The sequence below is a fragment of the Rana temporaria genome, chromosome 3 (genome assembly GCF_905171775.1).
Source record: "Rana temporaria chromosome 3, aRanTem1.1, whole genome shotgun sequence".
Taxonomy (NCBI): domain Eukaryota; kingdom Metazoa; phylum Chordata; class Amphibia; order Anura; family Ranidae; genus Rana; species Rana temporaria.
The window spans coordinates 185,938,805-185,966,043 of NC_053491.1; the positions used below are offsets into that span (position 1 = coordinate 185,938,805).

The following is a 27,239-nucleotide window of genomic DNA, read 5'->3' on the forward strand; positions in this document are numbered from 1 at the left end:
ACCACATCAATACCGGGCACTTTCACCCCCTTCCTACCTAGACCAATTTTCAGCTTTCAGATTTTCATACAAATAAATTCTTCTTTTGGTGTTATGTAATCACCACTGTTTGTTTTTGTTTTTTTTGCTAAGTAAGCGAAAAAAGACCAACATTTAAAAAAAAATAATCCCTTTTGTTTGTTAGAAAAATGTTGCAGATAAATAATCTTTCAAAAATTTAGGCCAAACTGTATTCTGTTACATTTCTTTGGTAAAGATTACCCAAAGCCATATATATTCTTTAGTCTATAGGAAAGTTATACAGGCGGTCCCTGGGTTACAAACATCCGACTTACAATTGCTATTGGGACAGAAAGTGAGGTTAAATCTTCTGAAGAGGGAAATACGCAGCAAAACAAATGTTACAGGGGTGATAACCCTTCTCTATGCTATCCAAGAAGCTTAAAAATTGGTTTTCACCTTTACTGCCCACTATTCCCCCCGGGTTGTGACAACCCGTTACATTTCTTATGGTGGACCATGGTTTTGACATTCATTCCGTGTTCACCCCAACCAAGATTATCCCTATTGCGGTCTTGCGTTCTTCCCATGACATTCCCCTTAGGGAGCATTATAGTTATCTGCAACTCTGACATTTTCTCCAACAACTTATAAGATCCCAACCCACGCCCTTATACTATGACCCCTTTCGAAAGTTTATGTAGATCGCGTCCCCAGTCCTCGGGACTTATATCTTTTGATTTATACTGCTATCATTAGTTCCAAGAAACCACCACTGAGACCTTATCACCTCCAATGGGAGGCTGAGCTTGGGAAACAACTTGATCCGGAGCACTGGCAGACCATGACCAAATGCTCCAAGAATGTCCTCTTTTTGGAAAACGCTTACAAGTTGCTCCATAGATGGTATTACACCCCGGACAGATTGGCGAGTTTTATTCCATCCTACTCCCCTTTTATGCTTCCGTGGGTGCTCTCAGGAGGGTACGATGGTGCACATCTGGTGGACCTGCCCCAGGGTATGCAGATTGTGGGTTAGAGTTTATGCGTTGCTCCACAATCTCTTCAACACCAACCTAAAAAGGGACCCTTTTGAGGCCCTTTTGTGGAAACCAATCACTGAGCTTCTTCGCCCTGATCACCAGTTAGCGGCGCATATTTTTACTGCAACTAAATTGACCATAGCAAGGTCCTGGAGACCCCCGGCCCTCAGCTTTGGTAGCAGTTAAAAACTGTGTGAATGACATTATGGTAAATGAGAAACTGACTGCCGTTCTATTGGACACTCATGATAAGTTCCTCCGGGTTTGGCAACCCTGGACGGCCCACAACCACCCTACTCGATTTGACCCAACATTGCTTTCCCTTTGATGAGCTTCTGTTCCCCACACCCCGCGGACCACCCCTTTCCCCTATTCCCTTCTCCCCTATTTTTCTCCTATATCTTTCTTTTCATTCTGGTTCCTTCTCTTCACCCTTTCTCTCATTTCTCTCTCTGTTGCTCTGGCCCACAGGCTTGGACACATGTTGTGCCACTGTTTATGCTGCAAATTGGTGAATTTCACCCTTTTTTTTTATATAATCTTTTTTTTTTTTTTTGTACTATTGTATAATATATCAACATCTCGCCTTAAGTTTTTTATTTATTTTTTTTACTTATAATCCGGTGAGACAGCTGGTGGGTCCCCTAAATCGGCATACTGAAACCTTACCAGGCCACGCGAGGTATGGACTTCCTTTTGCTGATCAGTTACACCCGCCCTTGGACTTCTGATGATATGCTCTAAGTTCAGGTCTCAGGATTAATCTTTCTGATGTCTGCAGTTTTATATTTGTTACTCTATGATGTGTCCACCACTGTTTTGTACTTTCCTGCTGATGTGTGTGTTCAATAAATCCTTTTGTACAAGAAAAATATATTTTCGTCTGGAGCTATGCTTAAAAAATGTACCTGTTCCGACTTGCATACAAATACAAATTCCAGCCATGACTAAGCACTGATCCAGAGTGTGAAACGCGTTGACTGCTATCCCCACTTTTTGCTGCATTTTCTGTTCTGTTTTTACAATAAAGACAACCGAAAGGTCTGTTGGAGTGCGGCTGTCCATTTTATTAGCCTCTACCATTTGCATACAAATTCAACTTAAGAACAGACCTACAGACCCGATCTTGTTTGTAACCCGGGGGCTGCCTGTAGTCTGCATACTATAGTATATACATTATATCCAAAAATTGATCAGTCCTGATATACTGATGGCCTATCTGAATTCTTGAGGCCCAAAAACGCCAAGACCGTACAAATATCCCCCAAATGACCTCTTTTTGGAAAGTAGACCGACCAATGTATTTAATGAGACACATGGTGTTTTTTTTGGAGTTCTAATTTTTTGTCACAATTTTTTGGAAAAATAAATAGTGTGTTTTTTTTTTTTTGTTTTTTTAACATACTGTCATAAAACTGATCAGGGACAGTGACTGTTGACAGTGTGTAAAAATAATCTCTCTAAAAATATATATATCATATTCTTACACCCATATTCAGGGTGTAACATATTACAAATCCTCTGGCCCCTGCACCCCCTCGTTGTGACAGGCAGCAGGGGATCTCCCCCCACCCCCGTGCTCTTTGTCACACTCTAAAAAGAATGTTGCTGTGCAGGGCCCCGGCCGCGTCATTCATTCAGTATTCTGTGAATGGAAAACTACAAGGTCCAACAGTCTTTGTGGCTGTGGGCTTGTAGTTCTCAATGAAGTGGTATAGGTAGTTCCTTGATGCTTTGTTTTGGTGTGTAACTGCCTACCCGAATGCTGAAAATTGGGTGTTATGGTCATGTTTGTATTTCCAAGTAGTAATGGCCATTTGCAACATTAGCTATGTTGTGAGTATATTTTCAACTATTTTATTGGCACCTTGAAATATCAATTTTTTTTATATTAAGAAGATTTTTATTTGAGGAGAGCAAAGTTCTCCAGTTTTTCACAAGCTGTTTTACAGTCATAAGAAAAAACAAGCAGCAGAAGTGTTAATTGCTATAACACATTCACATAAATCAAATAAATCATGCCACTATATTTAGTATGGGAGTATGAAAAGCTATAGTTATTGAAGTGTCTTAATCTTTTCTGAACATAAAATGTATGGTTTAGGCCAGATGTCTTCAAACTATGTCCCTCCAGTTGTTCAAGAACTACAATTCCCATCATGCTTAGTCATGTCTGTGAATGTCAGAGTTTTACAATGTCTCAAGTAGTGTGACAATCTTTGGTTTAGTCAGAGACCAAGATGATTGACACTAGCTTTAATTTTGTTCAGACGGCATCTACATCCAAGGCTCTTTTTTTTACTTTACAGGTATTGGCAATTACATTAAAATATAATCGATCAGCATACTATACCCTGTTCCCATAGTGTTTAGCAATGTAGTAGGGAAGTTTGGGTGGGCCTTGAAGTGGTTGAAAACCCTTACAACACACTTTATGCTACAGGTAAGCCTATATTAAGGCTTACCTGTAGCTACCCAGGATATCTCCTAAACCTGCACGGTTTAGGAGATATCCCCCTGTGTCTGTATGTGCCGAAGTGATCGGCACATTCGCACTGAAGCAATGGCATGCCGTTGCTTCTGTTAGATGTGCCATTACCGGCGGCTCCCACACAGTGCGCGGGAGTGACGTCATTGCGGCTTCAGCCAATCACAGCGCCGGAGCCGCGATACCTGGAAGTAAGCTCCGGGAGAGATGTCCGCAGCAGGAGGGGGGTAGAGGACCGCCGCGGGGTTTCGATCTGAGGTACCGTATTTTCCGGCGTATAAGACTACTTTCTAACCCCTTAAAATCTTCTTAAAAGTCGGGGGTCGTCTCATACGCCGGTAACCTAACATCTTGCCTTATCCCAGAATCGCGGCCGTACGATTTTTCAAAAGCCGCGCCTCCGACGTCTTCTGTTCCGTGATAGGCGGAAACAATCAGCTTCCCAGGAGGCACTGTGTTCAGTGTCCGCCTATCATGGAGGAGAGTATATCCCAAAACCAACATTTTGGCTGGAAAATTAGGGGGTCGTCTTATACGCCCAGTCGTCTTATACGCCGGCAAATACGGTAAGTATGCTAGGCATACTAGGTCATTATGCCTTTGTCTTGCAGGGTTTTTATTTTTATTTTTTTTAAGGGTTTACAACCACTTTTAGCCTCATACACACACAATGAGAATATTGGACAAATGATTATCCGTTTTTTTTTCTTCATGCTAGTCTCCATATCGAAAATTAAAAGGTTACTAAAGTTTCCCCTTAATCTTGTACTATAGAAAACGACTTCAGAAGTGATGTAATGTACTGGTATTGTATTTTTGGTCAAAAACTGTACTGATTAAATGAAAATCGTACCATTTAGTATTGTATGAGAAACATTTTTGTCACTTTGGATAATTTTGCATGAACTGTTACGATTGGCTCTTGAAAGCTGTGTACGAACGATAAGATTATTGTACGATTGCTTCAAAAGTGGTATTTATTTTTGTTGTCTGATCTTCTGATGATGTGCACTAAGCTTTAGGGAAGGGGATATTAAAGTGTTACTAAACGCAGTACTATGAAACTCGTTTTATCCCCCCCCCCCCCCCACAGTGCCCACAGCTTTTAAACCTTCTTTTTACATTAAAATACTGGTACTATATATCTTTTTGGATGATCTGTACACCACGGTTACATGATAACCTGCACTGCAGTGCTGAGAGTTCAGGTAGGTGGAGATTTCCACTACAGCCTTTATGTCAATATCATGTGACCTGGCTAGCTCTGAGAACATGTACATACATGTTCTCTCCAGTATAAAAGACACAACTGAGCATGTGCAGATCAGCTACCCTGCCTGTGTTAGCTAGCCTTCCCCAGATAGACAGTGAAGAAGGGGGAGGATCTGTGCATACAGGATAAAACAGCCCTTTTACACAATGCAGAGGATTAACCCCTTAAGTTCCACAGTGAGTATAAAAAGCATGCTATGCTGCATGTACAGACAGATATTACTGTTGTGGGTTTAGTAACACTTTAACATCTAAGATATTCGCTGTAGGGCTTTGAGTCACTGCTCATCTGTTAAAGGGCTTATCTATATTTAATTAATAAGAACAGTGGGGTTTGAGGTCAGGTGTACAGAGTATAAAGATAAGGCCCTGCTTACAATAAAGCCTGGTTTTTTCATTTAACCCAGCAGGGCTGAACAAAAAAACTGACAGCTCAGGAGAAGCCACTTGTACTAACTATGCAATGTTAGTACATCCATCTCCCCTACTGTGCTATTGTGTTCTGCAAGGGAACACTCCGACCTTTTTCAATCAATGCCCCTTCGACAGAAGCTGGCCCGGCTGCAGTACACACAGGCCAAATGTCGGCCGGTTCCGGTTAAAGCGGGCCAATGCTGCTCCACATTGGGCCCGTGTGTACTAGGCTTTAAACTAAGCTATGACTGGGATCCTTTCCATTTTATGTAATGTGAGTTTTTGTTGACCATTCAGGGCACGGTGAAGCTAAAAATGCCTAAAACAACCTAAAAATTTAAACATTTTTAATAGAAAATGGATCTGAAGAGGGAGAACTAATTTCATATTTGTTGAAATTATTTAAGGATATCAGCACAGTATGACTGAAAGAGATGAGAAATGTTAGCTTTTTTCCTCAAGTCCAACCCTTCCAAGTCGATCAATTCAGTGAGGTATTTATTGTACCATAAAACCTTGGTAATGGAGGATTATTTTCATGTGGGGCCAGGTCTTATGTTTCTTGAGCAGGAATTTATGTTGCATCGAGTGCCCTTTGCTGCAACCTCTGTCTGACAAATAGATATTTTTTAAAATGTCCCTGTTACATGTACCAGCATGTTATAAAAAGCATATAGTGTAGGGTGACCAGACATCCCCGGTTTCAGGGGACAGTCCCCGGATTGAGGACACTGTCCCCGGGTTGGATTTTAACAGGGGCTGGGGCAAATTTAGACAGTGCACTGTCAGTGCAATGGCCAACAGACATTACCCCACTTAGGAAAGTGGGGGCATCCCTTCAGGGTGTTTAAGGGGACCTGTCTGCAGGTTTGGGAGGTTAGGGGCCCAAGGCTTGTGATTGAATCATGCCTTTGGCTTAGAGTGCCTTGAAAAAGTATTCATACCCCTTGAAATTTCCCACATTTTGTCATGTTACATTAAAAAACATAAATGTATTTTATGTGATAGACCAACACGAAGTGGAAGGAAAATGATAAATGATGAAAATAAATATGTGAAAAGTGTGGGGGGCATTTGTATTCAGCCCCCTCTAAGGAAAACCTTTGTAGAACCGCCTTTCACTGCAATTACAACTGCAAGTCTTTATTGGGATGTCTCTACCAGCTTTGCACATCTAGAGAGTGACATTTTTGCCCATTCTTCTTTGCAAAATAGCTCAAGCTCTGTCAGATTGGATGGAGAGTGTCTGTGAACAGTAGTTTTCAAGTCTTGCCACAGATTCTCAATTGGGTTTAGGTCTGGACTTTGGAACATTCTAACACATGATGAATATGATTTGATCTAAACCATTGCATTGTAGCTCTGGCTATATGTTTAGGGTCACTGTACTACTGGAAGGTGAAACAATTCTGTCTGACCGTTTAGAATATCTGTAAGATCAGCAGGCTTGCCGCTGCTTTTAAAAATCAACATCTAAACCAGGGTGACCAGACATCCCTGGTTTCCAGTCCAAGTCTGTTCTCGGATTGGATTTGAACAGTGGACGGGCTAATTTCAAAGACAGTCAGTGCAGAATTAAAACAATTCTGAACAACACACCCCCGTTCCGCCGCTTATACTAGCTTGGGGGGGGGGGGGGGGGTTCTCCATTTATCTGTGCCCTTTCTGATGATCATGTGCTGGTTGGAGCAGAGGGAATATTTCTTCAGTTTTGGGTGCATGCCCATTCCGCTCCGCTCACATGTTCTTCTGCCTTGGCTCAGCCGCCTGCCTGCTTAGAAACTTGCCTTCCCTGGCGGAGTGATCTTCCTCCACTCCCTACCTAGTAGTAGCCGAGGCCCTGAGAGTGAGACTTAGGCCCCGTACTCACGACCAAACATGTCTGCTGAAACTGGTCCGCAGACCAGTTTCAGCAGACATGTTTGGCCGTGTGTAGGGCGGATCGGACAGGTTTCCAGCGGACAACTGTTTCCTGGACTTGCTTTAAAACAGTCCGCTGGAAACCTGTCCCCCCGACATGTACGGTCGTCTGTACAGACCTACCGTACATGTCCGGCCGCCCGCCATCCCTCGCATGCGTCAAATGACTTCGACGCATGCGTGGAAGCATTTTAAAGGCAGGCCGCCCACGTCGCCGCGTCATTGTCGCTGCGACACCGCGGACACGCCCCGCGTATTGTTTACGCGCGGACCTCTGTTCGATGGTGTGTACAGCCATCGAACAGAAGTCCCCGGGCAGACATGTCCGACGAAAACGGTCCGCGGACCGGTTTCATCGGACATGTCTGCTCGTAAGTACTCGGCCTAAAGAGTCTGTAAAGCGGGCGACGACGACGGGCATAGTCGCTGATTGCTGCTATTACTAGTAAAAAAACATATGTCCCCCGGATTTCATTTAAAAAATCTGGTCACCTTAATATAGTGTCATTGCTTTAGGTTAGCACTGGTTGTGGTAAGTACATATGTCCGAGATTAAAAGCAAAAAGTATTGCAAGCTTATAGTACTATCATAATTTAGCTACTGAAAATAAAGGACGTAAAATCGCATTGTATAATATTCTATAATTACTACCTAGCTTTATACTGATTTCAGACTAGTAAGGCATCGTAGTCAGTGCAAAGGCTGGCCTCGTTGAAACAAGAGCTTGGAATTTGTCATCCCTGTAATAATGTTTGCAGAGTGCTAACATAGGTATGCATGTACATAGATGTCTTTCCTGCCTACAGTTAACATTTAGTAAAAAGATTTAGTGAATAAGGGGTTCCTCTTAGTCATTTTTTGGCATTATAGTTCTTATTTAAAATCCCAATGCTGTCATGCAACACTTAAAGCGGGAGTTCACCCGAAAAAATTTTTTTAACATTAGATTGATGCTCATTTTGTCAAGGGGAATCGGGTAGTTTTTTTAAAAATAAAGCAGTACTTACCGTTTTAGAGAGCGATCTTCTCTGCCGCTTCCGGGTATGGGCTGCGGGACTGGGCGTTCCTATTTGATTGACAGTCTTCCGACGGTCGCATACATCGCATCACGAGTAGCCGAAAGAAGCCGAACGTTGGTGTGGCTCTATACGGCGCCTGCGCACCGACGTTCAGCTATTTTCGGAAAATCGTGACGCAATAGATGCGACCATCGCAAGCCTGTTGGAAGACTGTCAATCAAATAGGAACGCCCAGTCCCGCAGCCCATGCCCAGAAGTGGCGGAGAAGATTATCTCTAAAATGGTAAGTACTGCTTAGATTTAAAAAAAAACTACCCGATTCCCCTTGACAAAATGAGCCTCAATCTAATGTTAAAAATTAACATTTGCGGGTGAACCTCCACTTTAAAGTGCCTGTATAGCTTTGTTTTTTCAAAATAACAAACATGTCATACTTGCCTCCACTGTACAGTTTGTTTTGCACAGTGGGTCCCCGATCCATGACTTCTGGGGTCCGCCTGCGGCTCTCGCGGCTCCTCCTCTCATCAGGTAACCCCCAAGGAGAAGTGCTCTCCGGGGGGGGGGGGGTTACCTTGCGGGCGCGCTCCCGAGTCATTCATTTGGCGCGCCCGTGTCATTGGATTTGATTGACAGCAGAGAGAGCCAATGGCTGCGCTGCTATCAATCTATCCAGTCAAGAGCCGAGGACCCCAGGATGAGGAAGAGTGTGTGTCCGCCGGGTCAAGTTCGGGGGGCCGGTGACGGACAGAAGTTTTTTTCACCTTGATGCATAGGATGCATTAAGGTGAAAAAACATGAGGGTTTACAACCCCTTTTATTATGTTTTTTTTATAAAAAAATGTTTGTTTAGACAGTAATTTTATCTAAAGATATGGGGGGGGGGGGGGCATTTAATAAGGCTCTTTAGACACATTTCAGCCAGTATGTAGAAGCCTTGGGCCAGATCCACAAAAACCTGACGTAACTTAAAAAATCCAATTTAAGTTACACTGCCTTAAAGTTTCTACCTAAGTGCCTGATCCACAAAGCACTTATCTAGAAATTTCAGGCTGTGTAACTAAAATTCCGCCGGCGCAAGGCGTTCCTATTCAAATGGGGCGAGTCCCATTTAAATGAGGCGCGCTCCCGCGCCGGCCGTACTGCGCATGCGCGCCGGCCGTACTGCGCATGCGCGAAGTTACGTTACGCCGAGTTTTGAGGATCGCGACGGCTTAAAGTTGCGTCGGGGAAAAAAAAAAATGACAGCGGCATGCATTCCTGAGGGAGAACTCCATGCCAATTTTCAAAGTAAAAACCGGCATGGGTTCCCCCCCCCAGGAGCATACCAGGCCCTTAGGTCTGGCATGGGTTGTAAGGAGACCCCCCCACGCCGAAAAATTGACGTAGGGGGTCCCCCTACAATCCATACCAGACCCGTATCCAAAGCACGCTACCCGGCCGGCCAGGAAAGGAGTGGGGACGAGCGAGCGGCCCCCCCCCCTCCTGAGCCGTGCCAGGCCGCGTGCCCTCAACATGGGGGGGTTGGGTGCTCTGGGGCAGGGGGGCGCACTGCGGGCCCCCCCACCCCAGAGCATCCTGTCCCCATGTTGATGAGGACAGGACCTCTTCCCGACAACCCTTGCCATTGGTTGTCGGGGTCTGCGGGCGGAGGCTTATCGGAATCTGGGAGTCCCCTTTAATAAGGGGGTCCCCAGATACCGGCCCCCCACCCTAAGTGAATGGATATGGGGTACATCGTACCCCTATCCATTCACCTGTAGGCAAAAAGTAAAATGTAGTAAACACACAACACAAGACTTTTTAAAATATTTTATTATTCTGCTCCGGAGGCCCCCCCTGTCTTCGTTATTAGCTCAATTACCAGGGGGGGCTTCTTCTTCCGCTCTCCGGGGGTCTTCCGCTCTCCGGGGGGGCTTCTCCGGACTCCGGGGGGGCTTCTCCGGACTCCGGGGGGCTTCTTCCATCTTCTCCCCTCTTCCGCTCTTGACTCGGCGAACCCCGGTTCTTCTGCAGCTCTCCGGTGCCTTCTTCTTCAGCGCTGGCTGCCTGCTATGTTTGTGTGTTAGCTCGATTTCAAACAGGCAGCCAGCGCGGTCTTCTGTGACGTCATCTTCTCTTCTGGTCTTCTGTTCTTCCGATGTTGCCTCGTCGCCTGTTGTCGCTGTAATGATGGAAGCGCGCCTTGCATCCCATTTATATAGGCATCACCGTCCCATCATGCTCCGGTAGGTACCCACGTGGTGGGTGCACGTGGGTAGGCACCCACCACGTGGGTACCTGCCGGAGCATGATGGGACGGTGATGCCTATATAAATGGGATGCAAGGCGCGCTTCCATCATTACAGCGACAACAGGCGACGAGGCAACATCGGAAGAACAGAAGACCAGAAGACCCTGACGCCACAGAAGACCGCGCCGGCTGCCTGTTTGAAATCGAGCTAACACACAAACATAGCAGGCAGCCAGCGCTGAAGAAGAAGGCACCGGAGAGCTGCAGAAGAACCGGGGTTCGCCGAGTCAAGAGCGGAAGAGGGGAGAAGATGGAAGAAGCCCCCCGGAGTCCGGAGAAGCCCCCCCCGGAGTCCGGAGAAGCCCCCCCGGAGAGCGGAAGACCCCCGGAGAGCGGAAGAAGAAGCCCCCCCCTGGTAATTGAGCTAATAACGAAGACAGGGGGGGCCTCCGGAGCAGAATAATAAAATATTTTAAAAAGTCTTGTGTTGTGTGTTTACTACATTTTACTTTTTGCCTACAGGTGAATGGATAGGGGTACGATGTACCCCATATCCATTCACTTAGGGTGGGGGGCCGGTATCTGGGGACCCCCTTATTAAAGGGGACTCCCAGATTCCGATAAGCCTCCGCCCGCAGACCCCGACAACCAATGGCAAGGGTTGTCGGGAAGAGGTCCTGTCCTCATCAACATGGGGACAGGATGCTCTGGGGTGGGGGGGCCCGCAGTGCGCCCCCCTGCCCCAGAGCACCCAACCCCCCCATGTTGAGGGCACGCGGCCTGGCACGGCTCAGGAGGGGGGGGGGGGCGCTCGCTCGTCCCCACTCCCTTCCTGGCTGGCCGGGTAGCGTGCTTTGGATACGGGTCTGGTATGGATTGTAGGGGACCCCCTACGTCGATTTTTCGGCGTAGGGGTGGTCCCCTTACAACCCATACCAGACCTAAGGGCCTGGTATGCTCCTGGGGGGGAACCCATGCCGGTTTTGTTTTTTACAAATTGACGTGGAGTTCTCCCTCGGGAAAGCATACCAAATGCCGTGGCTGGAATGGGCCTTTACAAGGTGTGACTAGTTTACACTTTGTAAAACGAGCCCTAATTTTACACTTGCAAAATAACACTTACGGCGCAAAAAGGAAGCTAGAAAGCTTTGTGGATCGCCTTAAGTGCTAATTTGCATACTAGCAACGGCATTTCGACTCGAAATGCCCCCAGCGGCGGATGCGGTACTGCATCCTAAAATTAGGCAGTGTAATTCAATTACACATGCCGGATCTTCTGTGTAACTTTGGAAAAAGCCTTTTGAGGATCGTTTCCAAAGTTACACACAGACTGAACAGCAGTTAAGTCGGAGTATCTCTTTTGAGGATCTGGCCCCTTGTGCTTAAAGTGGATGTAAACCCAAACATTTTTGTTTTTGATGTCACAATGTAGAGTATAAGATTTCCTATCATCTGTGCCCAGTCTTGCCACACAGAGTTAATCCAGCGCTGAGCAATCCTCTTTTAATGTTCAGTGAAAATTAACAGAATTCCAGATAAAAACTTGCCAAATTATAAAGTCTGTTTCTCTGTTCTTGCTTTGTGTTACAGGTTATTTACATATCCTGGTAATATACAATGAACTTTGGATCACCTCATATTATGATAAACATAACATAACATATGATAAACATGTCCAAGCTCTAGATATGTAAATAACCTGTAACACAAAGCAAGAACAGAGAAACTGACTTTTTAATTTGGCAAGTTTTTATCTGGAATTCTGTTAATTTTCACTGAACATTAAAAGAGGATTGCTCAGAGCTGGATTAACTCTGTGTGGCAAGACTGGGCACAGCTGATAGGGAATCTTATACTATACATTGTGACATCAAAAACAAAAAAAATATTTTTTGGGTTTACATCCACTTTAATTTATAAAAACATTGCAATATTTTCATTGTTGGTACCAATGTGTGTGACAAATTTAAGTGTTTTTTATTTGTGACCATTTTACTATCTGGCTCTATTCATAAGGAAATCCTGTCATATTAGTGATAAGTGGAGGTAAACAGGACCCCTAACATGTTTGAGTAAATTGTTGACTGCGTTGCACCTGTAATTATTATGTCCCATCTTTGATATAATTCTGCAACAAAATCTGGTTTAAGGTGTTACTAAAATGTGATGCACCTTGTTTACAGATACCCGTTCTGCCTCTCTGTACCGCGATCACGAGTGGCCGGGGGACATCGAGTCCGCTGGACCCGCACGTGGGCTCCTATGGCGTGCAGCAGGCGCACCAACATTGCGCAGCCAAGCCACCTTGCCACAGTATATCTGCAGAGGGAAGTCGGCAAGTGGTTAAAGCGGAGCTCCACCCTAAAGTGGAACTCCCGCTGATCGGAACCCTCCCCCCCTCCGGTGTCACATTTGACACCTTTCAGGGGGGTGCAGTTACCTGTCTAAAGACAGGTATTTGCACCCACTTCCGGCCACACAGTCTCGGGCAGACTGTGGGCATGACGTCACCGGCCGCCACCCCCCCGTTGTGTTCTGGGAACATTCGGCTCCCAGTACACAGTGGGAGCCACTTGGCAGGCGTAGCGTGACTCGCGCATGCGCTGTAGGGAACCGGCCAGTGAAGCCGGAGCGCTTCACTTCCTGGTTCCCTCACCGAGGATGGCGGGGGGGCAGCAGAGTGACGAGCGATCGCTCCTCCTCTGCTGTGGACGGCGCTGGTCCGCTGGACTCCAGGACAGGTAAGTGTCCTAATATTAAAAGTCAGCAGCTGCAGTATTTGTAGCTGCTGGCTTTTAATATATTTTTTTCAGCGGACATCCGCTTTAAGTGGAACTTTACCCATAACGGCTTGATAAAAAGAATGGCACATATACCAGAAAAAAATCTAGCAATTCCTGCGACCAACAAATGTGTTCCACTCCAAATGGAATAACCCACCCAACATCAACCGAATAATGTGGAGGGTGATGAGAGTGATTTAATGTGAAAAATACCACCCAGAGCAAAGTGCAGACGCACTAGATAAAGTAAATGAAAATGTAGTCTATGAGTGAAAAAATTAAAGCCACTACAACATTCTATAATTAATGATAAAGTAAATAAGCATGATATAGCAAAAGCAAATGATGAAACAGATGTGTTAAAATCAATATAAATATTAAATAAATATGATCCAGTGTGACTGGAAAATGATAGTGAATATGGATATAACAACTCCAATCGGCTTTTCCTCTCTCGTGTCTGACAGACATGAGTAGAGGAGAGACGATCAGCTGCTCTCCTGACAAGGGGGGTCTGCACTAATTTATTTTCAGCACAACCCTACCCCCCCCCCCCTCAAGAATGCCCACCCAGGACCACCAGGGAGGCCCACCACTGATTGCCACCAGGTATGTCACACATGGCCACCAGGGATGCCAATCGGTGCCCAAAAATGATGCCAATCGGTGCCCATCAGTAATGCCTACCAGTGCCTCCTTTACAGTGACGCCCATCAGTGCCACCTATCAGTACCCATCAATGCAGCTTATAGTGCAGCCTCATCGGTGCCCATCAGTGAAGGAGAAAACTTATTTACAAAATTTACAAAACAGAAAAGGAGAAAAACAATTTTTTTTTTGACATTTTTATTTTTTATTTGTTTAGCAACAAATAACCCCAGAGGTGATCAAATACCACCAAAAGAAAGCTCTATTTGTGGGAACAAAATTATAAAAGTTTAGTTTGGGTGCAGTGTTGCATGACCGCCCAATTGTAATTTAAAAAGCGACCGGGGGGGGGGGGGGGGGGGACACACAGCAACCTCTGATTTTGTTTTAAATTACATATAGTAAGTTGAAATGTGAGGTGTAACATCTGGATATTTTTTAGTCTATAGTGAAAACCAGGGGTCTCCAAACTCTCTAAACAAAGGGCCAGTTTGCTGTCCTTCAGACTTTAGGGGGCCGAACTAGGGCCAGTGAGAGTAGAAAAAGTACTGATGTCCAGTTGGAGTAAGAAATGCCCCATTTTTGGTGCCAGTGGGAGGTCTAGTGCCTCCTCCTTGATGTCAGTGGAAGGAATAGTGCCCCGTTGTCAGTTGGTTAATAGTGCTGCATTGTTATTGTCAATGGAAAGAATTCTACCTTATCGTTGGTGTCAATGGAAGGAATTGTATCCCAACATTTGTGTCAGTGGGAGGAATTGTGCCCTTTTGTTGGTGCCAGTGGGAGGAATAGTGCCCTATTGTTGGCGTCTGTGGATGAAATGGTGCCCTAGGGCCAGATAAAAGCAAGCAAAGAGCTCCATTCGTCCCCAGGGCCACATTTTGGAGACCACTGGTCAAAACTATTGGTTGTTAGGTTTTAATAATGATGTGTTTTAATATTGTTAAATCAAGAACGTCTTGTGTTGTGTTATGACTTTTTGTGTTCTGGTTCTGTAAAAAGTTACTTGTTTCTAATTACGTTCAGTTGAATTATGGACGTCTCACTATGGCCTACCAGGTATTCCTGCTGCTAATCAGTTTAAAGCAGAAACCAGCTAGTTCAAATATACGGGTGAGCTCAGACGTGTTCATATCTGTCATTACCTACTTGAGTCTGCCAGGAAGCTGTCACTGTACTGTGCCATTTCTATGCAGCCAAGGCAATCCCTGCCCTGCAGCTTCATTTATACAAAGGAGAGGAGAATATCTTTGCTGTTTATCATTGGCCCAGTGCATAGTTGCATAGTAGGTGAGGTTGAAATAAGACACAATTGCATCAGGTCCAACCTGTATGTGTGTGATTATATGTCAGTATTACATTGTATATCCCTGCATGTTGTGGTCGTTCAGGTGCTTATCTAATAGTTTTTTTTTTAATTATCGATGACCCCCATTGAAACCACTGCTTGTGGAAGAGAATCCACATCCTTACCGCTCTTTCAGTAATGAACCCTCTACGGCGCAGTTAAAGGTTAAACCGCTTCTCTTCTAATTTTAGTAAATGGCCACGTGTCTTTTTAACCACTTAAGAATCGAGCCTCTTTTTGAGATTATTTTTTTTCCTCAAAAATTACTTGACCCCCAAACACTAGGGAATAAACTGGTGGTCGTTGCAATACTTTGTCACACTATTTTTGTGCAGCGGTCTTACAAGCGCACTTTTTTGGCAAAAAAATACGCTTTTTTTAATTAAAAAATAAAACGGTAAAGTTAGCCCAATTATTTTTTTTATTGTCAAAGATAATGTTAAGCCAAGTAAATTGATAATCATGTCACGCTTCAAAATTTGCGCCCACTCGTGGAATGGGGACAAACTTTTACCCTTAAAAATCTGTATAGGCGACGTTAAAAAAAAAAAATTCTACAGGTTACCAGTTTTAAGTTAAAGGAGGTCTAGGGCTAGAATTATTGCTCTTACTCTTAACGATCAAGGCGATACTTCACATATGTGGTTTGAACACGGTTTTCATATGCGAGCGCTACTCGCGTATGTGTACGCTTCGGCGCACAAGCTCAGTGGGACGGGGCACTTTGAATGTTTTTTTTTTTTCCTTATTTATTTTTTAAACTGTTTAAAACAAAAGAAGCAAAATAAATAAGGGAAAAAAACAATTTGGGTTACTTATTCTCGCTGGACAAGGCCGAAACGCAATACTTGATGCACGTGATCTTCAAGCCCTCAAGCAGGAACTGCATTAAAAACCGGCTTGATTCTGTGATGGACCTCTCTTCATGGACTCGGGAATATATTTTCAAAAATCACTGTCTGTGCACACAGTTCACTGTGCCATCTAATAATGCAAGGTAAAGCTCTATCATGCGAAAAAGAAGCCATATCTGAACACGAGCCAGAAACGCCACCGTCTTCTCTGGGCCAAAGTTCCTTTAAAATGGTCTGTTGCAAAGTGAAATGTTGTTCTGTGGTCAGATGAATTGAAGTTTGACATTCTTTTTGCCAACCATGGGTGCTACGTCCTCTGGACTAAAGAGGGGAGAGACCTTTCCATCTTGTTAGTGCTCGGTCCAAAAGCCTGCATCTCTGATGGTATGGAGGTGCATTAGTGCGTATAGAATGGGCAGCTTGCACATCTGGAAAGGCACTATTACTGCTGAAAGATATATCCAGGTTTCCTCCCATCCAGATGACGTATTTTTCAGGGAAGGCCTTGCATATTTCAGCAGAACAATTCTAAACTGCATACTGCATCTATGACAACAGCGTGGCTTTGTAGTAGAAGAGTTTAGATGCTTAACTGGCTTGCCTGCGGTCCAGACCTTTCACCATTTAAGGCTTTGTGCACACTAGATGCTCCAAAACTGCTAAAAAAAATGCTGGATAACACCACTGACAGCTGATGATGGCTGCCCGTTCCTGAACAACCATGTTTACTGGCGAGCCGCTGACTAAGAAAAAAAAATTGATGGAAATTGGTGCTTAGCAGAGGTTTTCCAGTGTATATGAGCTTTTAGGAGCTGTCGGCTTTTTTTTTTTTTTGCTGGCAAGTCCCTCACAAGTTTCTGCTCTTTAAAGTTGAAGCTTGAAAAACACTTCCAGACTAAAATAGTGTGCATAGACACATAGAATAACACAATTTTCTTCTGTGGGGAGAAAAATAAAAAAAAAGGTCAAAGCAGCTGCTAGGAGCTTAATGCGTTTGTAAAGGATTTTTTTTTTTCCCTTTAACCACTTGCCGCCCGCCCATTGCAGATTGATGTCGGCAAAGTGGTTTGAATATCCTGACTGGACGTCATCGTGGCGATCGTTGTTGCAGGGTTGTCTGCAACACCGATCCAGACTCTTTACCACGTGATCAGCCGTGTCCAATCACAGCTGATCACAATGTAAACAGGAAAAGCCGGTAATCGGCTTTTCCTCACTCGTGTCTGGCAGACACGAGTAGAGGAGAGCCGATCGGCTGCTCCTCTGACGGGGGGGGGGGGGGGTTGCGCTGATGGATTTATCAGCGCAGCCCCCCCAAGGATGCCCACACTGGACCACCAGGAATGCCACTAGACCACCAGGGATTCCCACCACAGGTATACCACCCTAGACCACCAGGGATGACAATCACAAAAAAAATGCCAATCAGTGCCCACAATGGGCATCACTGATTGGCAGGCATTATTGTTTGGCACGGATTGGCATCCATTAGCACAACACATACATTAGTACGTTGGTGCCGCCTATCATTGCCCATCCATGCCGCCTATCATTGCCCATCCATGCCGCCTATCATTGCCCATCCATGCCGCCTATCATTGCCCATCCATGCCACCTATCCGTTTCGCCTATCCATGCCCATCCGTGTCGCCTATCCGTGCCGCCTATCCATGCCCATCGGTGCCGCCTTATCAGTGCAGTACTATCAGTGCCCATCAGTAAAGGAGAAAACATACTTATTTTACAATGTTTTATAACAGAAACAAAAAAAACTTTTTTTTTTTTCTAAATTTCCGGTAATTTTTTATTTTTTTGATCAAATACCACCAAAAGTAAGCTCTATTTGTGGGAACAAAATGATAAAAATTTAGTTTGGGTACAGTGTAGCATGACCGCGCAATTGTCATTCAAAGTGCAACAGCGCTGAAAGCTAAAAATCGGTCTGGGCGGGAGGGTGTATAAGTGCCCTGTATGGATGTGGTTAAAATAACAAACATGTTATACTTGCCTCCACTGTGCAGTTCGTTTTGCACAGAGTGGCCCTGATCCACATCTTCTGGAGTCCCTCGGTGGCCGTCTCTGGTCCTCCCCGCAATTACTCACCACAGCCAGGCGATAGCTCACATGGTGGTCAGTAATTGCCGGCTCGCTCCCATGATACAGCGAGCGGCCATAGCCGCTCACTGTATCACTCGGCCCCGCTCCTCGGTGCGCCGCGTCACTGGATGTGATTGACAGCAGCGCCAGCCAATGACTGCGCTGCTCTCAATCCATCCGCTCTAGCCAATCAGCGGCGAGGCTGAGCGGCGACGAGGATCTCGGGACTGCGCGGGATTTTCGTCAGGTAAGTAAAACGGGAGGGGGGTCAACATCGGATGTTTTTTCACCTTAATGCATAGATTGCATTAAACTCCTTTAACTCCTTTAAGAGCCCTTTCACACTGGGGCTAGTTTTAGAGGCATTTTACCGCTGTTATAACGTCACTTTGGCACCGTTATTCAGGTAGGAGTAGGGCGCTTTTACCCACTAGTAGGGGTTAAATGCGACTGTGTAGCGCCGCTGCCAAAGCTCTTTGCCGGCACTTTAGCAGCGCTGCCCATTTATTTCAATGGGCGGAGGAGGAGTAGTGTATACACCTCTCCTAAACCTCTCCAAAGATGATGCCTGCAGGACTTTTGCAAACGTCCCTGCAAGTGCACCGCTCCAGTGTGAAAGCACTCGGGCTCTCACCCTGGGGCTGCAGGGGAGGCATTTTTCAGGCGCTTTACAGGCGCTATTTTTAGGCCCTTAGTGCCTGAAAAACTCCTCGGTGTGAAATGGGTCTAAAAGTAAGCTAGTGTGCATGGAGCCTGAAAATATTTGGCACATCTTGAAACAAAAATAAGACATAAGAGTGAGGACTGTTGAGCAGTTAGAATCCTATATCGGACAACATTCCTTTCCCAAAATTCCAGCAACTGGATTGATAAAAGAAGTGGAAATTCTATACCACACTAAACATGGCTCTGTCTCAACTCTTTTGATATGTGTTACTGACATCAATTTCAAAACTTCCTTTATATATATATATATGTGTGTGTGTGTGTGTATAATTTTCTATGAAATATGGGTTTATGAAATGCATGTTTTTATTCTTCCAGCAGAGGGCAGCAGATGATATTAAACGTGTTTCGAGATACTTTAACAAGATCAAGATGCAAAGCAACAAGACGTTATGATATTTTATTATTTTAGTTTTAACCATAGTCTCCCTTCTTCCATTGTTTTAATTATTCTTGGAAACTTTACACTTTCCAAGTTTTTCTCATCTGTCCCTGCTCTCATCTGACAGTGAATGATTTTTGATTCAGTACAGTTGTGAGATTCCCTTTAGAAATAATCTGCATTTTTCCTTTAGTGTCTCAAAATGTAATTTGATCGTCACAAAGAGGCTACCTTATTTAGCAGAGATCATACCCACGTCACATTGTCATATTTTTTCCCCCCGCATTTTAATAATTTTAATGTAACGTTTTAGCAGAAAATTCTAACATCTGTTTAGTTAAAAAGATCTTGCAATCAGTTTTAAATAATGTTGGGAATTGGTAAACAAGATAATTAATATAAGTAAAAATCGTGTATTGTGGTTATTCATGTGCATTTGAAATATAAGGCTTCATTTCCAAGGACGTTTTTACAGCCACTTTTTTTAGCCTAAAAACGCCTGTCCATGTTTTTTTTTTTGAGCTGGAGCTCAAAAACGCAGCGGTAGCGTTTTTCCCAAATGTCCCATGAGCAAAATGTCCCATGAGCTACTTTTCTGCAGGGCTGCCCATTTTGCACATGGGTTTCGGCACATAACGCATTTGAGCATTTATGACAGGGATATTCAATTAGCGGACCTCCAGCTGTTGCAAAACTACAAGTCCCATCATGCCTCTGCCTCTGGGTGTCATGCTTGCGGCTGTCAGAGTCTTGCTATGCCTCATGGGATTGTAGTTCTGCAACAGCTGGAGGTCCGCTAATTGCATATCCCTGATTTATGAGATTCCCTTGGCCAGAATATTGTAATGAATGAATGCTCAAGCAGTAAATGCGTCCAGCCTTTAGATGCGTTTACACGTGAAGGTTTTTTTTTTTTTCCTTTTCTGCCAGTAAATGCTCCTCTTCTAATACACCTGTAAACAAAGGCACGTTTACATGCATAGAACAAAACTGCCACACACCTGTAAAACTTTAAGGCCTGTGTGCATGAGGCCATAGAATTTAGCTATAGCTTTGCTTTACTGTATTTGTGCACACTCTAACTCAATGTCATCTGCCACAGTGGGAATACATTCATGTATAGAAGAAGTTTTAAGGTGACCTTTCAATGGTACACATATTGCCATTGGCCCCATGACATAACAAATGCTGTATGTATTCTCCTCATGACACTGCAATTTTACAGCTCCTGTTTTAATAAAACACCATGTGACAAGAACTACAAAGATATTACTCCAGGGATAAAACTCCTCAACCAGCCTAAAAATAGGTCTGTGTCTGCTGGTTTGGTTTAATTACCAGCTATGAGCACCAGGCGTGCAAAGGATTTGCGTGCACACAATGGCATAACCTTAACCCCTTCATGACCAGGGTCAAAATACATTTTAATGGGTGAGATATATATATATATATATATATATATATATATATATATATATGTATGTATATGTATGTATATGTATGTGTGTGTGTGTGTGTGTGTGTGTGTGTGTGTGTGTGTATATATATATATATATATATATATATATATATATATATATATATATATATATACACATGCAAATTAATGTGGAACTCCAGCCCAAAAGGGAAGTTCCACTTTAAGTCCTCCTTCCCTGCTGCATTTGGGGGGGGGGGGGGAGGGTTTACCTAGTTTTGACAGGAACCCCTGCTCTTACTTCTGTTTGGGTGCGTCGCCTCCATTAAGAATACTTTAAGAAATAGAGGCGTTAAAAGTTTATTTTTATCCATTAACAAATTGAAAAGTAAATGAACGGAAGAGAAATCCAAATAAAAACAATATTTGGTGTGACCAGCATCAATTCTTCTAGGTACACTTGCACAAAGTTTTTGAAGAAACTTAACTGGTTCGGAGGTTACCTTCCCCTGCCCCTGGCACATGATTTTCAATTGGATGGAAAATAAATGGTTTTCAATTTTTTTTTTCTGATACCCCTAAGTAAAATCTAGTGCAACCAATTACCTTCATAAGTCACCTAATTAGTAAATGGAGTCCACCTGTGTGTAAGTTAACCGATTGCCGCCCATCCAGCGTCAAATGATGGAGGAGCGGTGCGGCTCTTGTTGTTCTGGGAGGATGACGTCGCCCAAGAACGGTCGCTCTCACGCACCCGCGCTGTGTTACTAGGACACAGCACGACCCTGATCACTGTGGAAAAAATGCTGCCGTGGCTTTTTAAACATGTGATCGGCTGTGTCTAAACATGTAAACGTGCAGGTGATCGGCATCTCTTCGCAGGGAACACCCAGACATGTAATCAGTGCCCTGATTACAGTAAAGCCACCAATCAGGGCCCATCAGTGCCTATTAGTGATGCCAGTAACTGCTGCCTTTCAGTGTCCATCCGTGCCACCTATCCGTACCCACCAGTGCTGCATATTGGTGCCTCCTCATTAGTGGCCATCAGTGCAGCCTATAAGTGCAGCCTCATCGGTGCCCATCAGTGAAGAGGAAAAAGTAGTAATTTACAAAATGTACTGACAAAGTACGATTTTTATTTTCTTTGTAAAAAAGAAAAAACCCGGCAGTGATTAAATACCACCAAAAGAAAGCTCTATTTTTTTTTAGATAACGAGAAAAAAATGTATTTGGTTATAGGGTTGCATGACCGTGCAATTGTTCAAAGTGCGACAGCGCAGGAAGCTGAAAATTGGCCTGGGCAGGATGGGAGTGAAAATGCCCTGTAGACAAGTGGATAATATCCGTATAAATACAGCTGTTCTGTAAAGCCCTCAGAGGTTTGTTGGAGAACCTTGGTGAACAAACAGCATTATGAATGCAAATGAACACACCAGATAGGTCAGGGATAAAGTTGTGGAGAAGATTAAAGCAGGGTTAGGTTATTAAAAAAAAATATATCCCAGTCTTTGAACATCATGGAGCACTAATTAAATCCAGCATCTGAAAATAGCATATGGCACAACTGCAAACCTACCAAGACATGCCCATCCACCTAAACTGACAGGCTGGGCAAGGAGAGCAATAATCAGAGAAGCAGCCAAGAAACCCATGGTAACTCTGGAGGAGCTGCAGAAATCCACAGCTCAGGTAGGAGAATCTGTCCACATGACAGCTATTAGTCGTGCACTCTACAAATCTGGCCTTTATGGAAGAGTGACAAAAAGAAAACCATTGTTGAAAGAAAGTTATAAGAAGTCCAGTTTGCCAGAAGCCATGTGAGGGATACAGCAAACGTGGAAGAAGGTGCTCTGGTCAGATGAGGCCAAAAAGCTATGTGTGGTGGAAAACTAACACTGCACATCACCCTCAACATACCATACCCACTGTGAAACATGGCGGTGGCAGCATCATGATGTGGTGATGCTTTTCTTCAGCAGGGACAGGGAAGCTGGTTAGAGTTGATGGGAAGATAGATGGAGCCAAATTTAGGGCAATATTACAAGAAAACATGTTAGTCTGAAAGAAGACTTGAGACTGGGGTGGAGGGAGGTTCACTTTCCAGCAGGAAAACTACCCTAATTCAGAATACAGCCTGAGCTACAATGAAATTGTTTAGATCAAAGCATATTCATGTGTTAGAATGGCCCAGTCAAAGTCCAGACCTAAATCCAACTGAGAATCTGTGACAAGACTTGAAAATTGCTCTCCAGACGCGCTCTCCTTTAAGTCTGAAGCTCTGTCAGACTGAATGGAGAGCGTCTGAACAACGATTTTCAAGTCTTGCCACAGATTCTCAGTTGGATTTAGGTCTGGACTTTGACTTTAACACATGAATTTGCCATTTTTCAAAGAAGAATGGGCAAACATTTCACTCTCCCTAGATGTGCAAAGCTGGTAGAGACATACCCAAAAAAGTATTGCAGCTGTAATTGCAGCGAGAGTTGGTCCTACAAAGTATTGACTGCGGGGGGAAGGGGACTGAATACAAATACACGCCACACTTTTCACATATTTATTTGTAAAAAAAATTGAAAATAATTTTTTTCACAATTATATGGCACATTGTGTTGTTCTAGCACATAAACTCCCATTAAAAGAAATGTATATTTTGGTTGTGACATGACAACATTTCAAAAATTTCAAGAGGTATGAATACGTTTTCAGGGCACTATAAAACTGTGGTGCATTAAAAAAAATATGTCTTTAAACTAAAAATAAATTCTAACCAAAGTTTTATATAGTCTGATATAGTGTTCCAAACTGTCTCAAAACCTGTTCCAAATGTGCCAGGACACTGCGTATTTCCTTTATTTATACATGCGGTCTGTTTTATTATTCTAGAAATTGTGCCTACCTGCATTAGCTATTGCTCCTAAGCACCAAAACACAATACAAAATGTAAATATGCTAAAGCACTTAAACCATAATTATATAGATATACACAAATGGGTTGTAAACATTGCTTCTGTTCAGCCTGAACAAATGAGATGCAGCAACTCAGCATGGCTTTCTATTTAAACCTAGGACACGTGCGTAGAATATTAAGCAATCCTTTTATAACAAATGTATTTATCCATCCATTAGTTACATACTTTTTGATACCCCCACCTGAAACACCTTTCAGCACATGGCTTTGGTTTATGCATTTCTTATATTCTGCATACTGTATATTGCTTTACCTTTGTATTTAAAACTTAAAGCAAAGCTCCACCAAAAATGGGGAAGTTCTTTTAAGACATCCCCTCCTCTGCCTAACTTGACATGTAATTTTGGAGGGGGTGGAGCGGGTACCCGATTTTTGACTAGGGAAGTCCGTCCGTCCCCCCGTCCCCCCCTTCCAGCCATCACAGGTTCCAGAAGACTGCGGGACCATTCACAAAGCACAGTGGGCAGCCGGCTGCCCACAGTTGAACCCCTTTCACACTGTAGGCATTATTCGGTTCATTAAGCGCTAAAAATAGTGCCTGAAAAAGACCCTCATCTGCAATTCCTGTGTCAAAGCCAGAGTGCTTTCACAATGGGGCGCTGGCACGATGTTAAAAAAAAAAAAAAAAAAAAAAGCCCTGCAAGCAGCATCTTTGAGGCGCTTTAGCAGCAGTGTATCTACCGCTGCTTTAGGGGGCTTTTAACCTTTTTATTCAGCCGCTAGCGGGGGTTTAAAGCAGCGGTATCATTGTGAATAGCTTTTCAGATAAGCGATATGGACTAAAAGAAATAGAGTAGTCGATAAGGCACTCTCATTGGATAGGGGAATGACAGTTGAGAAGGGGCTTAGTCGGGGAAGTTGGCCCCTAGTAATAAAGTAAATTCAGTTTCTGGGAATTACACATTGGTGGGTTGTCTTGCTTATAAAGGGTAATAACAGGGATCTTCCAATATCTGAGACTGTATTCACACTTATGCATTTTTTTGTACATTTTGCAGATTTGCACTGCATTCCATTTAACATGGTTTCCTATGGAACACGTTGTGTAGTGCAAATCTGCAAAAAACACAAAAAATCCAGCCTAATGGCCCGTACACACGATCCGAATATCGGACCAAAACGATCGTTCGATGAAGAATCGTACGATTTTCGGATCGTGTGTACACTACTTTCGAGAGCCGATCACGACAGTTCATCCGATATTATTCGATCGGACATGCACGAAGATTTTCCTCGTACGATGTCAGATCGTACGATTTTCGTTTAGTCAGTACAGTTGTCGTCCGAAAATACAATACAAATACATTACAACACATGACATCACTTCCGATAATTTTTTCCGGTCGTGCGAAAATTTTCGTGACTTTAATAACCTATTTCATTTTACTTGCGACTATTAAGCGAAAAAAGTCGTACGATCCGTCGTACGATATTCGGATCGTGTGTATGGGCCATAAGGCAGGTCTTTAAAGAATTGCTGTCTCTTACCCCAATAAGGGCAAGCTGAGTGTCTGAAAATGCCTGATACTCACTCACCTTTCCAGTGATCCCTTTCTGTTATTTCTCCTCCTCCACTGGTGCAAAATTCCCACTGTTTCAGGTTTGGGAGATCATGTGACCTCACATGTTTCTGTGCTTGGGTGTAGCAGCCAAATTATAGACCCATGCACAGTCGCATGACAAAGTGATTGATGTCGCCTTTCCCTAGTCTCGGATACCAGCAGACAATTTGGTATTTCGGTGCCAACTGTTAGGCTGGGTTCACACCATTGCGAATTGGATATGGGATCCCCGCATCCAATTCGCAATAGCAGGAGATTTTGACCGGCTCTCTATGGAGTTGGTTCACATATCACCGCAGAAGGTACGGTGCGTTTTGCAGAAAAACGCTGTGCATCTTTTGGTCTATTTCAGGTGCTAATTTAGCTCAAAATTAGGGCTGATATCGGACCTGAAAGGGTGAACCGGGACGCACTGGACCCCTGCTGTGAGACGGATCTGTTTTGGGTGTGAACCGAGCCTTATGGAGGAAAGAGTCTTGGGGTATTGCTGGAGAGGTCATTATCAGATAGTGAGCTTTTCAAACCCTAAGTCACAGGTGTCAAACACAAGGCCCGCGGGCCGAATGCAGCCCTCCAGGCCATTTCATGTGGCCCTCGTACCTCTCCTGCAGCTGCAGGAGAGCTCCAGCCCTCCTCTGGTCCTACTCCAGACCCTTTCTTTCTGCTTTCAAGCAATGCATTCATCTTCTTCTCAGCAACAGCATAAGGAAAGAGGGGTGCACTGTGATGTAAGGGAGAGTGGGGGACTGATGGTGGGGTGGCTCTTGACATCTAATGTAAGGGGAGGGGATGCGCTTGACTTCTAATCTTACAGATACAACCCGCCCTTTTGAGGGTAATCATAATGCTGATGCGGCCCACGATGAAATTGAGTTTGACATCCCTGCCCTAAGTGATCAAGTTTGTCTTTATTTTTAGATTTAAAAAATGTTAAAAATTAAAGATTGCAAATCTTGCATTTTTTTATGGAATACATCCCTTTTAGGTATAATTTCAGATGTTCCTATACAGTCCAGTTTTTTGAAAATTTGACCCATTGAGAAGAATACATTCCTTTATTCCTGCAATAGATAAACTAAGCTTTGTAATGTTTATTTTGTTCCAGCTGTCATCACAAGCAATGATGATTCTCCAGTGATCCCATCGGCAAAGATGAGCCATCGTCAGGGTAAAGATGCATACCTTTCTCCAACCAAAGACTTGGTCCAAGCTACGCTGAGCCCGGGAATTATTCACAGTCATGGTAAGAAGTTATATTTGAAATACAGTTCAAATTCTTGTGTCCTTAAAGTTTTACTTTCTACATTCTGCACATTGTTCTGCGCTGCCAGACTCAGCATTTGTTGCTTTTCGCCACGTGTGACCTTGTACTGTGTTTACTTTTAGATGATGTGTTTTATTTTTAGGCTCTTTAATGTTGCTGGTACAGGATATAGCAGATGTAATTTGCAGTGATGCCAAGAAGTGTGGTGGAGCATGGTACCAGAGTCCTTTGAAGGATAATAAGTGTTCTTTTTTAAATGCCACTGGAATTTTTGGGAGTATATTAAATTGCAAAGGCGTTTTTTAATGTAGAATGGATTTTAGCTGCAGTCTGAAAAATAAGAGGTTTATTTTTTGAAAGAAAACAGAAATTATTCATAAATTATGTATAGCTTAGAACATCCACTGCCCTGTATTTTTTTCTTCCTTTTTCCTGTTTTGTTTTACTTGATGAAGCAAGTGGTAAAATCGGGTTCCTCACAGGGGTTAAAGTGATACTATGGGTTAATTTATTTTTTAAATAACAAACATGTCATACTTGCCTGCACTGTGCAGTTCATTTTGCACAGAGTGGCCCCGATTCTCCCCTTCTGGGGTCCCACGGCGGCTGTCGTGGCTCCTCCCCGCAATAGATAACTCCCTCTGGGAAGCTCTCTCCCGAGATGGTTACCTTGCGAGCGCGCTCCCGTGTCATACACTCAGCATCCATAGCCGCTGAGTGTATGACTCGGTCCCGCCCCCGGCAGCTGCGTCATTGGATTTGATGACAGCAGCGGGAGCCAATGGTTGCACTGCTATCAATCT

At 43.9% G+C, this 27,239-nt stretch overlaps 1 protein-coding gene across 2 annotated transcripts in view; it reads left to right on the forward strand.

Moving 5' to 3' along the window:
- OSBPL8 (oxysterol binding protein like 8) overlaps positions 1-27,239 on the forward strand; it is a 356,358-nt gene that overhangs the window by 194,265 nt on the left and 134,854 nt on the right. For both annotated transcript variants that reach the window (XM_040343960.1, XM_040343961.1), the window contains exon 5: positions 26,278-26,415. In XM_040343960.1, coding sequence (XP_040199894.1) covers positions 26,278-26,415 — 138 coding nt within the window. The remainder of the gene's footprint in view (positions 1-26,277; positions 26,416-27,239) is intronic.